General features: G+C 36.9%; 1 protein-coding gene across 1 annotated transcript in view; it reads left to right on the top strand.

The window, feature by feature from the left end:
• The window catches only part of IBTK (inhibitor of Bruton tyrosine kinase), a 98,184-nt gene that overhangs the window by 45,176 nt on the left and 40,129 nt on the right, over positions 1-12,879 (top strand). The window contains exons 18-20 of the mRNA XM_037039264.1: positions 7,063-7,180; positions 9,720-9,780; positions 10,289-10,413. Of these exons, the coding sequence (XP_036895159.1) occupies positions 7,063-7,180; positions 9,720-9,780; positions 10,289-10,413 (304 nt within the window). The remainder of the gene's footprint in view (positions 1-7,062; positions 7,181-9,719; positions 9,781-10,288; positions 10,414-12,879) is intronic.

A 12,879-nucleotide genomic window follows, 5' to 3' on the forward strand; every position in this document is an offset into this window, starting at 1 on the left:
AGTGGTCTTGTAATACAGTCTGTCATCAGGTATCGTGATTCCTCCTACTTTGTTCTTCTTTCTCAAAATTGGAGCTGCTGTTCAGGGTCTTTTATGGTTCCATATAAATTTTTGAAGTGTTTGTTCTATGTCTGTGAAAGATGCCATTGGTACCTTAATAGGTATTGCATTGAATCTATAAATTGCTTTGGGTAGTATGGACATTTTGATGATGTTAATTCTTCCAATCCATGAATACAGTATATGTTTCTATTTTTTGTGTCTTCCTTGATTTCTTTCTTCAGTGTTGTGTAGTTTTCTGCATACAGGTCTTTTACCTCCTTGGTTAGGTTTATTCCCAGATATTTTATTTTTTCTTTTTGCTATATCGAGTCGGATTTTTTTCTTGATTTCTGCTTCTGCTGTTTCATTGTTAGTATACAAAAATGCCTTTGATTTCTGGATATTGACTATAACCCACTGTTTTGCCAAATTCATTTATTAGGTCGAGCAGTTTTTGGGTAGAGTCTATAAGATTTTCCATGCACACTGTCATGTCATCTGCAAAAATGACAGTTTTGTTTCCTCCTTTTTGATTTGGATGCCTTTTATTTCCTTTTCTTGTCTGATCCCTGTGGCTATAACTTGTAATACTATATTGAAAAGAAGTGGTGAAAATGGACAACCTTGTCTTGTTCCTGATCTTAGTGGAAAAGCTTTTAGTTTTTGCCCATTGAGTATGATGTTGGCTGTAGGTCTCTCATATATGGCCTTTATTATATTGAGGAATGCTCCCTCTATTCCCACNTGCTCTAGGGGACATACCAGTAAAAATATTGCTGGGGGAAATATCTGAGATTTTCCTGCCAATATTCTCCTCTAGGATTTAAATGGTGTCACGGCTTATATTTAAGTCTTTTATCCACCTTGAATTTATTTTGGTGTATGGTGTGAGTTGGTGCTCAAGTTTCATTGTTTTGCATGTAGCTGTCCAGTTCTCCCAACACCATTGGTTGAAGAGGCTATTTTTACTCCATTTTATGTTACTGCTCCCTTTGTTGAATATTAATTGACTGTAGAGACTTGGGTTTATTTCTGGGCTCTCTGTTCTATTCCATTGGTCTATGTGCCTGTTTTTATGCCAGTACCAGGCTGTTTTGATTATAGTGGTCTTGTAATACAGTCTGGCATCAGGTATCGTGATCCCTCCTACTTTGTTCTTCTTTCTCAAAATTGGAGCTGCTGTTCAGGGTTGTTTATGGTTCCATATAAATTTTTGAAGTGTTTGTTCTATGTCTGTGAAAGATGCCATTGGTACCTCAATAGGTATTGCATTGAATCTATAAATTGCTTTGGGTAGTATGGACATTTTGATGATGTTAATTCTTCCAATCCATGAATACAGTATATGTTTCTATTTTTTTGTGTCTTCCTTGATTTCTTTCTTCAGTGTTGTGTAGTTTTCTGCATACAGGTCTTTTACCTCCTTGGTTAGGTTTATTCCCAAATATTTTATTTTTTCTTTTTGCTATATCGAGTCGGATTTTTTTCTTGATTTCTGCTTCTGCTGTTTCATTGTTAGTATACAAAAATGCCTTTGACTTCTGGATATCGACTATAACCCGCTGTTTTGCCAAATTCATTTATTAGGTCGAGCAGTTTTTGGGTAGAGTCTATAAGATTTTCCATGCACACTGTCATGTCATCTGCAAAAATGACAGTTTTGTTTCCTCCTTTTTGATTTGGATGCCTTTTATTTCCTTTTCTTGTCTGATCCCTGTGGCTATAACTTGTAATACTATATTGAAAAGAAGTGGTGAAAATGGACAACCTTGTCTTGTTCCTGATCTTAGTGGAAAAGCTTTTAGTTTTTGCCCATTGAGTATGATGTTGGCTGTAGGTCTCTCATATATGGCCTTTATTATATTGAGGAATGCTCCCTCTATTCCCACTTTGCTGAGTACCTTTATCATGAATGGGTGTTGTACCTTATCAAAAGCTTTTTCTGCATCTGTTGATATGATCATGTGATTTTCGTCTTTGCTTTTGTTTATGTGATGTATTACATTTACTGATTTGTAAATATTGAACCATCCTTGCATCCCTGGGATGAATCCCACTTGGTCATGGTGTATTATCTTTTTAATGTATTATTGTTGGATGCAATTCACCAATATTTTGTTGAGGATTTTAGCGTCTGTGTTCATCAGCGATATTGGCCTGAAGTTTTCTTTCTTTGTTGTGTCTCTATCTGGTTTTAGAATTAGGATGATGCTGGCTTCATAAAAAGAGTTTGGGAGTCTTCCATCATTTTGGATTGTTTGGAATAGTCTTTGAAGAATAGGAGTTAGCTCTTCCTTCAATGCTTTGTAGAATTCTCTTGTGAAACCATCTGTTCAGGGCTTTTATGTGATAGGAGTTTTTTGATTACTGCTCCATTTTTTTCTGCTGTTATTGGTCTGTTCAGGTTTTCTGCTTCTTTTTCATTGAGTTTTGGAAGATTATATTTTTCTAGAAATTTGTCCATTTCACCTGGGTTTTCAAATTTCTTGGTGTACAGTTCTTCATCGTAATTTCTTACAAACCCTTCTATTTCTGTGGTATCAATTGTAATCTCTCCTCTTTCATTTCTGATTGTATTTATTTGGGTCCTCTCTCTTCTTTTCTTGATGAGCCTACTTAAAGGTTTGTCTATTTTGTTTATCTTTTTAAAAAACCAACTCCTGGATTCATTGATCCTTAGAATTATGCTTTTAGTCTCTATGTCATTTAATTTTGCTCTGATCTTGCTTATTTCTTTTCTTCTACTTGCTCTGGGCTGTCTTTGTTGTTGTTCCTTGAGTTCTTGCAGGTCTTGGGTTAGGTTGTTTGTTTGAAATGTTTCTGTCCTCTTTAGGTGAGCCTGTATTGCTATGAACTTCCCTCTCATGACTGCCTTCACTGTGTCCCATAAGTTTTGGGTTGTTGTGAGTGCATTTTCATTCGTTTCCAGAAACTTTTTGATTTCTTCCCTAATTTCATTCTTGACCCATTTGTTGTTTAATAGCATGCCATTCAATCTCCATGATTTTGAGTGTTTTGGGTATTTTTTTGGGGGGAGGGGGTTGTTTCCCGATTCAGTCCCTTACAGTTGGAGAAAATGCTTGGTATGATTTCAATTTTCTTGAATTTTTCGAGGCTCATTTTGTGTCCTATCATCTGGTCTATCTTTGAAAATGTTCCACGCGAATTTGAAAAGAATGTATATTTAGCTTCTTTGGGATGAAGGGCTCTATATATATCAGTTAAGTGCATTTCATCTAGGGTGTTGTTCAATGCCACAATATCTTTGTTGATATTTTGTTCGGAATATCTGTCCATTTTTGACAGTGGGGTGTTAAAATCCCCTACTATAATTGTGTTGCTGTCAATATCATTCTTGAAGTCCTCCAAGATGTTCTTTATATATTTGAGTGCTCCTATGTTGGGTGCATAGATATTTATGATGTTAATTTCTTCTTGGTGGATTCTTCCCTTGAGTATTATGAAGTGACCTTCTGGGTCTCTCTTTATGGCCCTGTTTTTGAAGTCTATTTTGTCTGATATGGGTATTGCTATCTCAACTTTTTTTCCCCTGTCCATTTACTTGGAAACTTTGTTTCCAGCCCTTTACTTTCAATCTGTGATGGTCTTTTGTCCTTAGGTGGGTCTCTTGTAGGCAGCATATATGTGGGTTATGCTTTCTTATCCATTCAGCTATTCTGTGTCTTTTAATTGGAGTATTTAATCCATTTACATTTAAGGTTATTATTGAAAGGTACTTATTCATTGTCATTTTTGTACCCGTGTTCCTCTCTCTCTCTCTTTTCCTTCCTTAAAGCAGTCCCTTTAGCATGTCTTACAGAGCTAGTTTGGTGGAGTTGTATTCTTTTAGACTTCTTTTGTCTGGAAAGCTCCTTATTTGGCCTTCTGTCTTGATTGAGAGCCTTGCTGGGTAAAGTGGCCTTGGTTGTAGTCCTCTGGTTCTCATTCCTTGGAATATTTCTTGCCATGCTCTTGTGGCTTGGAGTGTTTCCATTGAGAAGTCAGTTGCTAACCTTATCAGGGCTCCCTTGTGTGTTATTTTCTTTTTCTCCCTTGCTGCCTTTAAGATTCTCTGTTTATTTTGGAATTTTGCCATTTTAATGATGATATGTCTTGAAGTGTGCCACTTTGGGTTCCTCTTGATTGGGACTGTGTTTCCCAGATTTGTGTGACTTTTTCTCTCCTCGAATTAGGGAAGTTTTCCCTCATTACTTTTTCAAGTAGGTTTTCTGTCCCTTGTTCTTCTTCTCCTTCTGGTGTCCCTATTATTCAGATATTATTACATTTCATATTGTCTTGCATTTCTCTTAAACCCTCTTCATTATTTCTGAGCCTCTTTTCCTTTTTTTGCTCTTTCTGGGAGTTTTTTCCTACTTTGTCCTCCAACTCACTGATCCAATCTTCTGCTTCGTCAATCCTGCTTTTAATTCCTTCTCCTGTGTTCTTCAGTTCAGAAATTGTATTCTTCATTTGCTCTTGGCCCTTGCTGATAGTTTCTATTTCCTTTTTCATGCTGATGTAGTTTGCAGTGAGTTCATTGTAGCTCCCCTGTAGTTTCTGGTAACTCATTGTGTGCTCTTTGAACTTCCTGATAACCAGTGCTTTGAATTCAGTATCTGTTAGTTGATGTGCTTCTATTTCATCTAGCATTCTTTCTGGGACTTCCTCCTTTCCTTTCATTTGGGGATTGTTTCTTTGTCTTCCCATTGTTTGTGAGACTCTTCTTGTTAGCCTCAGCTTCTTAAATTGATCTGTTCTGACTCCCTGGGTTTATGGTGTGCACTTCTGTGGTAGAATACCTTTGAAATTCAGTGGTGCAGTCTCCTTTGGGTATCCTGGTGTTCTGCGTGTCCACCTAGTCCTTTTTTGTGGGTGTGTTCATTTGGAGGAGGAGGCAAAATTGTTTATGACAGCGGGAGAGTATTTTATGATATTTACAGTCACAGCCGGTGGAGAAGAGATAGAAGATCTTTAGGTTATATATAGTGTTAACTGTAATCCTCAACCTAACTTGCCACTTTTAAGAAAGGATGGACACAAGATAAGTCTCTTATTGGGGAGGGAGGGCTTGTGAGTTGGATCTAGAAAGTGAGGTTGCGGGGTGTCAGATTCTGAGGTAAGGTGAGTGTAAAGGATAGTAAATAGGTGTAGTGTTTGAGCAAATAGAGTTAATCACTATAGTAATAGAATTCAGAAACCTGTAAAGTGGGCTAAGATCCGGGAGATGTGTTGTGAAGTATTTATAGTGTTATAGAACAGCTATTATTTACAATAATACTAGAGCAACAATCATATGACAGACTCTATGTGATCTGTCTGAATAGGGGGTGTAGAGCTTTGGGTAGCATGCTGAAAGAAAACAAGTGGCGTGAAGTATAGAAAATTAGCAATACACTGTGGAGGAGAGAACTGGGGAAACCTGTCAAATGATACAATATAACCAGCCAAGACTAAGAAGCCTATATAGAAAAAGGAGGAATGCAAAGATACTATTAAAATATAAAAGAAGTGAAAATAGTAACAATACAAATATGCAGCAACTTGTGGCTTCTCTGCTATAGCAAAGTGAAATTTGTCTCTCTGTCTCTACTGTTGGGATGCCCCCTCTTGGGGTCCAAGTCTGGTCTTTTCCCAGTTCCAAGTTGTGGCCCTTATGGGTAAAAGAAAAAAAAGGCAGGAGAGGGAGGAAAAAGCAGTAAGTTGGAAAGAAAGGAAGAAGGAATAAAACAGGAAAGAAGAAAAGAGAGGAAAAAAGTATTGAAAGATAAAACAATAATAAAGTTAAAAAGATAAAAGATTACTTTAAAAAAATTCTTGTTGTTTTCAGACTGGCCAAACCGGTTTTTCTGGCTGGGGCAGGCTGAAGGGCGATTGGTGTGGTGTTTCTGTGAGCCCTCTCCCAAGAGCCTACCCGTTGCCTCTCCCCAGTGCCCCACGAAGGGGACCTAGGTCTTCCTCATGGCACTCTTTCCCCAGGGGTCATCACCGTGGGCTGGGTTGCGGGACATGCATGCGCGTGGGCCGGTCAGCCCGCTGCCTGGGTCCTGCGGGTTCGGGCGCAGATCCGCCCCAGTTCTGTGGGGGAACTCCAGGCCCTCTGACCGACTTTGGGATCTTTGCTGGGCCGGGTAGGGAGCAGGCCAAGCTGCTGTGGCAGGACAATCCTTCAATTTAGTTTCAAAAAAATTTCTCCTTTAGAAAGCCTGTCTCTCAGCACACAGCCTAATCCCCCAAGCCAGACTGGTGATTTTCAGAGTCAGAGCCTGACACTGCGCCTATCAGTTCTCCCAGGCTGGCGTCCACAGAGTCTGCCATTGAACACGGCCCTTTGTCCCTATTACTCTCTCTGTAAACTCAAGCAGAAAGGTCTCTCCCTGGTGTTGCCCAACCTTGCTTAGTGGAGGAGGCAGGGAGCTGATGACCCAGCTTTCTCCCAAGGACCCTGCAGCAGGCTGGAGGCTCCCAAAGAGCCTGTGGTAGTTGCTCTGGGCACTGGGTGCTGGTCGCCGGCCGAGGCCACTGCTGCTCCTGGCTTTGCTTCGGTCCCTGAGACCCTGCTGACCCACAGCTGTCCCCTTACTGTCTGGTTTTTCAGTGTCCGTTACAATTTCTGGTCTCTTATTTTCATATATGCTGGGGGAACTGTTGGCTGTTTGCTCTGTTCCTCCTTAGGTCGGCCAGAATTTACTCCCATGTGTAGGGGGAAATGGAATCTGCTCTGTCCTATTCCATCGCCCTCTTCCCTTGTGTTTGCTTTTGGATGACACTCTATGCACCTCTAATTTCTCTACTTAAAATTTTATGTGCTTTTTTTCCCTCATAACCAATCATTTAAAACTAGTTTGGTATATTAGAAAGAAAAGTGGATTCTATATCTGTCCTTGTATTAGTTAATTTTGGCAAGAAACTACTTTTAATTTTCCTTGCTCCAAATTTAGAAAACTTTAGAAATAATTATATTTCATTTTCTGTAGTATCATGCCTTTCATCTCTTTTTACATGTATTTTCTTCCTTTGTAGTTACCCTTAAGAATGCTGCTATGCTACTAGAATTTGCAGCAATGTATAATGCTGAGCAATTGAAACTGTCTTGTTTACAGTTTATAGGACTGAATATGGCAGCTTTACTTGAAGCAAGGTAAGTTGGATGTATATATTGTATGAACATTGCAAAAGCCATTATTTATAAATAATAGCAGTTCTATTAGTAATTTTAAAATGAACAATGATAAATTCTAGCTTTGTAGAAAAATATGAAATGTGTGAGGATTTAATCATTCCATGAACATTTGAGTATCTAGTATATACTAGCTGTTAGTAAGATACAAAAATGAACAAAATGGACAAAATCCTTTCCCTCAGTTGAGCTTATAGTCTGGAAAGTTGTGGGACGATATCACAAGTATATTTATTATATGTATGCATATCTCTTGTTTAGGTTGATTTGTAACTATATAATTGTGACCTTGGCATTTGGAAACTATCTGTAATACTGGTGCTTAATTACTTTACATGTAAGCAATGCATAAAATTTGTTAATGGTTGATTTCTATTTTATCTGTGTATTAAATCTCTTTAAGACATTTCTTGTCAAACTTAGGCTTCAAGGAATGGTGTGAAAAATTCATTACCTGTAGTTGGTAGGAAACTGATAGTGTTGAAGGCTTTATGTAGAAATCAATGACTAATGAAATCTTCCTTATGAAAAGTGACACATCTTACATAAAAAATCAGATAAATGTATATACCCTGTTTTGTAATTTAATATTTCATATTATGAGGATCTGAGGATTACCCAGATGAAATTGATATACATTAATGATTTAGGAGTCATAGACATTTCAGAATTAGGGGGATCTTGGGAATTTCATTCTGTTGTTTTCAGTAGTTTTAGCAGTGGAATTTTTAATGAAATGTATTTACATATTTTTAAGTAAAGTCAATATTTTATTGCATTTACTCAATATCCAGTCAGTAGTGAGCAAAATGAATGTTTTGGTGAACACAGATTTGAAATTAGAGATCTTGGTGTCAGTTTGCAATTTTAAAGCTTTATATAGTAAAATGCAAAATAGTGTAGCAAAATACAGTATATTTCTGTATTTTGTGTTAGTCATAATAATAATAATTAAAACTGCTATAATAATTATTAATGATGATGATAATAATAATAAATGTATGAATGATAACTAATACCGATGTGCCAGGCAACATTCTAAAAGTGTTCATTAACCTTTATGAAGAAGATTCTGTTTATGTCTTCATATTAAAGATGGAAAAACCCAAGGAAATTTTTAAATGTAAATAATCAAGAAAATCTTGACTTACATAATTGATACAAAAACAGTTTTTAATAATTCACCTTTCAAAGTTATGATAATCTTTAATGGAACCAATTCCAAAACTGATTGAAATAAAAATGTTCTACTAACATTCTTAGTAATTGCATCTTAGGGTTCTATTTAAAGGATATGGTATTTTGGCAGCTGAATCATTTGTTATTTTGTAAAGAATGCTTTTCAAGTTCAAATTAATGTTATGGGATGTTAGACAATGGCATTTGAAAATGTCCCTGGTATTTTAGTATGAGAGCTTGGCTAGAGTTTCAGAATAAAGTTAATTTCTTTACTAACATTACATTAGTAATTTTAGTCATAGTAACTTTTTTAACCAAGTTAACCTCGTTCAGTTTGTCAGATAGAAATCAACCAAACTGTAAAATAAATACCAGACCTATTGGAAGTATATTTAAAAATGATATATCACACTACTATTGTTTAATTGCTATATTGTGGAAAGTGTGTCAGCTGAACTATTAATATTATGATGACACATGCGTGATTATATCTGTATTGATGTAATTTTGCAGGAATAGACAAGTGTACTGGCATTAAAACAAAGATTTGTACAAATTTAACTATTCCTAGTCAAATATGTGTTTGCTAGAAAAAGTGCAAGTAAATATGCACAGAAAAAGGAGGGTGCACCAATATCACCATAGCATTACAAGTTAATTAATTTCGAAATGTTAAAACTCGTGTGGTACAGAGTTGAATAAGCAAGTTGTTTTGGATTAGTTGTAAAAATAGTTTAAATATATTTCAGAATGTAAACTTTAATTTAAATTTTCACTGCGGCTTTAAAGTACATCTTTGGAACCAGTGAGTTCCTTAAAATCTACTTTGAATTCTGCTGATCTAGCCTAAATGTTATTTTACACATGAACTATTCAAGCCTAGAGAGGTACAGTGAATTGCTCAAAGTCATGCAGGTAATTGGTAGCAATGATAATTCTAGATAAAATATAGGTGTCCTGATAGTTAGGCTATTGTTCTATCAGTATAAACACTCCTTCCATAGTTAAAGATTATAATTTGTAGAAAATTAAAGTTGAAAAAAGAATATGTACTTGCTATTTTATTATAATAGTAAAGATTTTTCTATCACTTTTAAGAATTGCTTGAGTTTTATGTTAAGTATTTAAGAGTTTGTGCTGTTTATTTGAAATATACAACTATGCATACTTTCTACAAGATTTTGTAACAGCTAGATATTAATGCTTTAAATATAACTGTTCAACTTATTCAGCAATATAAAATACCTCTACATGTTTGAAAATCTTGACAGGTATTAAGTTACTTGAGTATTAAGATAAAATTTTGTGTTTAATTTGTTAGGTCTCTTGATGTTTTAAGTGTTGGCGTTTTGAAAGATCTTTCTGTATTTTACCGAAAAATGGTAAGATTCATGTTTTTTCAATGATATTACCAAATTAAACAGTATATTAGGCCAGACTTCTTAATGGAATAATTTCCTAATTAATTCTAATACATTAGGGTCTTTTCAGATTCCATAGATAAGAATGACAATCGAAATTGAAGATATTAAATGAGATTAGTATCTTATAATTCCTTTATAAATGAAAGCTTCTGAGTCTTTTATTATTTATTGTTTACCAAAGGTCAGGACAGTGCAAAAGCACAGATTCACATGAGCCTTAACAAATAGGTTAATTTGCCTTTTTAATGAAGGGGGGTTTTTTAGTCAAGGTTTTTGTTTTGTATAACTTAATGAAATTAATTTTAATCAACCACCCTTGATTGACATTTACATTTAGGAAGTCATTAGGCAGTCTAGACTTTTTCTAGTTAATGTCAGTGCATATTTAAACAAATAGGATATTATACCAGTTTTAAAAAGTCTTTGTAAATTTTGTGTTTAAAAGGTGACAAATTGTTTTCTGCAGGTTCCAGCAATGGCTAGAAGAATCATTACACCCTATCAAGATGGACCAGATATTAGCTATCTGGAACTACTAGAAGATGGAGATGTTTTTTCGAAAGAAGAAATAAATAATGAACAAAACTATTCGTAAGCTGTTTCCTGTTTTCTTCTTTTTTCCTTCTTCTCTTCTTCCTCCCCACCTCGCCAGCCCATCCCAGATCCTGGACACTTTTATAATGATACTGAAAGAAAAGAATTAAGAAACACAACATAAAATGTATGTATTTATGCTCATTCTTAGACTTGGTATAGAACAAAGTAAATGAATAATTTCTATTTGCAGAATGGGGGAAAAGGTACAGGGAGTAAGAAGCATAACTGGCAGGCACAAAATAGACAGCAGGGAGTTAAGAATAGTACAGGAAATGGAGAGGCCAAAGAACTTGAATGTACGACCCATGGACATGAACTAAGGGGAGGGAATGCTGGAGGAAGGGGGGCGCAGGGCAGAGGGGCATAAAGGAGAGGAAAAATATGGGACAACTGTAATAGCATGATCAATTAAATATACTAAACAAATTTACATATAAATATGAAAGGAATGTAGCCTTCAGGCTATGCTTGTTGGTTGAATTGGCGCATTTATCTTCATTGTTTTGTAATTTATTTTTTAAATTATATTTTATTGATTATGCTATTACAATTGTCCTGACTTTTCCCCTGGGTGCCCTTCCACCCAGCAGCCCCCACTCCTTTAGGCAATCCCCCGCCAAAGTTCATGTCGTAGGTCCTGCGTTTAAGCTCTTTGGCTACTCCATTTTCTATACTGTACTTTACATCCCTGTGGCTATCCTGTAACTACCTATTTGTATTCTTAATCCACTCACATCCTCACCCACTCGCCACACCCCTCTTCCATCTCACAGCCAGCAAAACACTCTCTTTATCCATGATTCTGTCTCTGTTCTTGTTTGCTTAGTTTGTATTTCAGATTCAATTGTGGATTGATGTGTTATTTTTTGCCATTTTATTGTTCAGAGTTGATCTTCTTTTGCTTAAATAAGTCCCTTTAACATTTCATATACTAATGGTTTAGTGATGATGAACTCCTTTTAGTTTTTTCTTGTCTGGGAAGCTCTTTATCTGCCCTTTGATTCTAAATGACAGCTTTGCTGGGTAGAGCAGTCTTGGCTATAGGTCCCTGTTCTTCCTGACTTCGAATATTTCTGCCAGTCCCTTCTAGCCTGTAAAGTTTCTTTTGAGAAATCAGCTGATAGTCTTATGGAAACTCCCCTGTTACTAAATAACTTCTTTTCTCTTGCTGCTATTAAGATTCCTTCTTTATCTTTAAGCTTTGGATTTTAATTATGATGTGTCTTGGAGTGCGCCTCTTTGCATCCATCTCGTTTTGGACTCTGTGCTTCCTGGACTTGCGTGTCTTTTTCTTTCACCAAATTAGGGAAGTTTTCTTTCATTTTCTTTTCAAATAGATTTCCAATATCTTGATTTTTCTCTTCTTCTTCTGGCACCCCTATGATGTGAATGTTGGATGTCTTGACGTTGTCCCAGAGGCTATTTATACTACCCTCATTGTTTTGGATTCTTTTTTTCTTCCTGTTGTTCTGATTGGTTGTTTTTTGCTTATGTTCCAAATCAGTGACTTGTTCTCAGCTTTATCCACTCTATTGTTGTTTCCCTGTAAATTGTTCTTTATTTCAATTAATGTATTCTTCATTTCTGACTGGATCTTTTTTGTGCTGCTGAGGCCCTCACTCAATTCCTTGGGCATCTTTATAACCAGTGTTTTGAATTCTGCATCTGGTAGATTGCTTATCTCCATTTTGTGTAGCTCTTTTTCTGGAGTTTTGATCAGTTTTTTCATTTGGGCCATTTTTCTTTGTCTCGTCATTTTGGCAGCCTTCTTGTGTTGTTTCTGTGTATTAGGTAGAGCTGCTTTGACTCCGTGTCTTGGTAGTGTGGCCTAATGTAGTAGGTTTCCTGTAGAGTCCAGCAACATGGCCTATCCTATCACCCAAGCTGGATATTTGAGGTGCAACCTTTGTGTGGGGTGAGTACACTCTTCTCTTGTAGTTGAGCCTTGGTTGCTGTTGGCAGATCAATGGGAGGGATTTACCCAGGCCAGTCAGCTCCAAGGACTAGCTCTGACCAGTGACTACCAACCTCTGTGCTCTGCGGAGGATCAGTTGTACAGGGGCAGGGTGGTGGTGCTCTGAAGTGATCTGTAACTATCCACTGGATGCACTGGCTCTGGAGTTTCCTGGGTATTGCAGGCGACAGTCAGCCCCCACCTGTGTTTTCCCAGGGCCACTGTGCCTGAGCTATAAAGTAATCTGAGATGACTGCTGCTAGTGCTGGGCTTGGAGCGTCCCAGGCAAAGCCAAGCTGTGAATCTAGGATGGCAGCTGCTAGTTCTGGGCCTCACTGAGGCCAGCTGTTGCTTGTTTGAAAGGATTTAGGAAGTAGTGCGTCATGAGGCAAGATCAGCCATTCCATATGGAAAAGCAGCTTGGGTAGGCTCGTAAGTTGGGTTGGGCAGAGTCTCTGGGGATCTCCAAGGCTGGCCAAACAGTGTTACCCAGGTTGATAGAGTTT

This window comes from Sturnira hondurensis, unplaced genomic scaffold (assembly GCF_014824575.4).
Source record: "Sturnira hondurensis isolate 20B ecotype Veracruz unplaced genomic scaffold, ASM1482457v3 Scaffold0025370, whole genome shotgun sequence".
NCBI lineage: Eukaryota > Metazoa > Chordata > Mammalia > Chiroptera > Phyllostomidae > Sturnira > Sturnira hondurensis.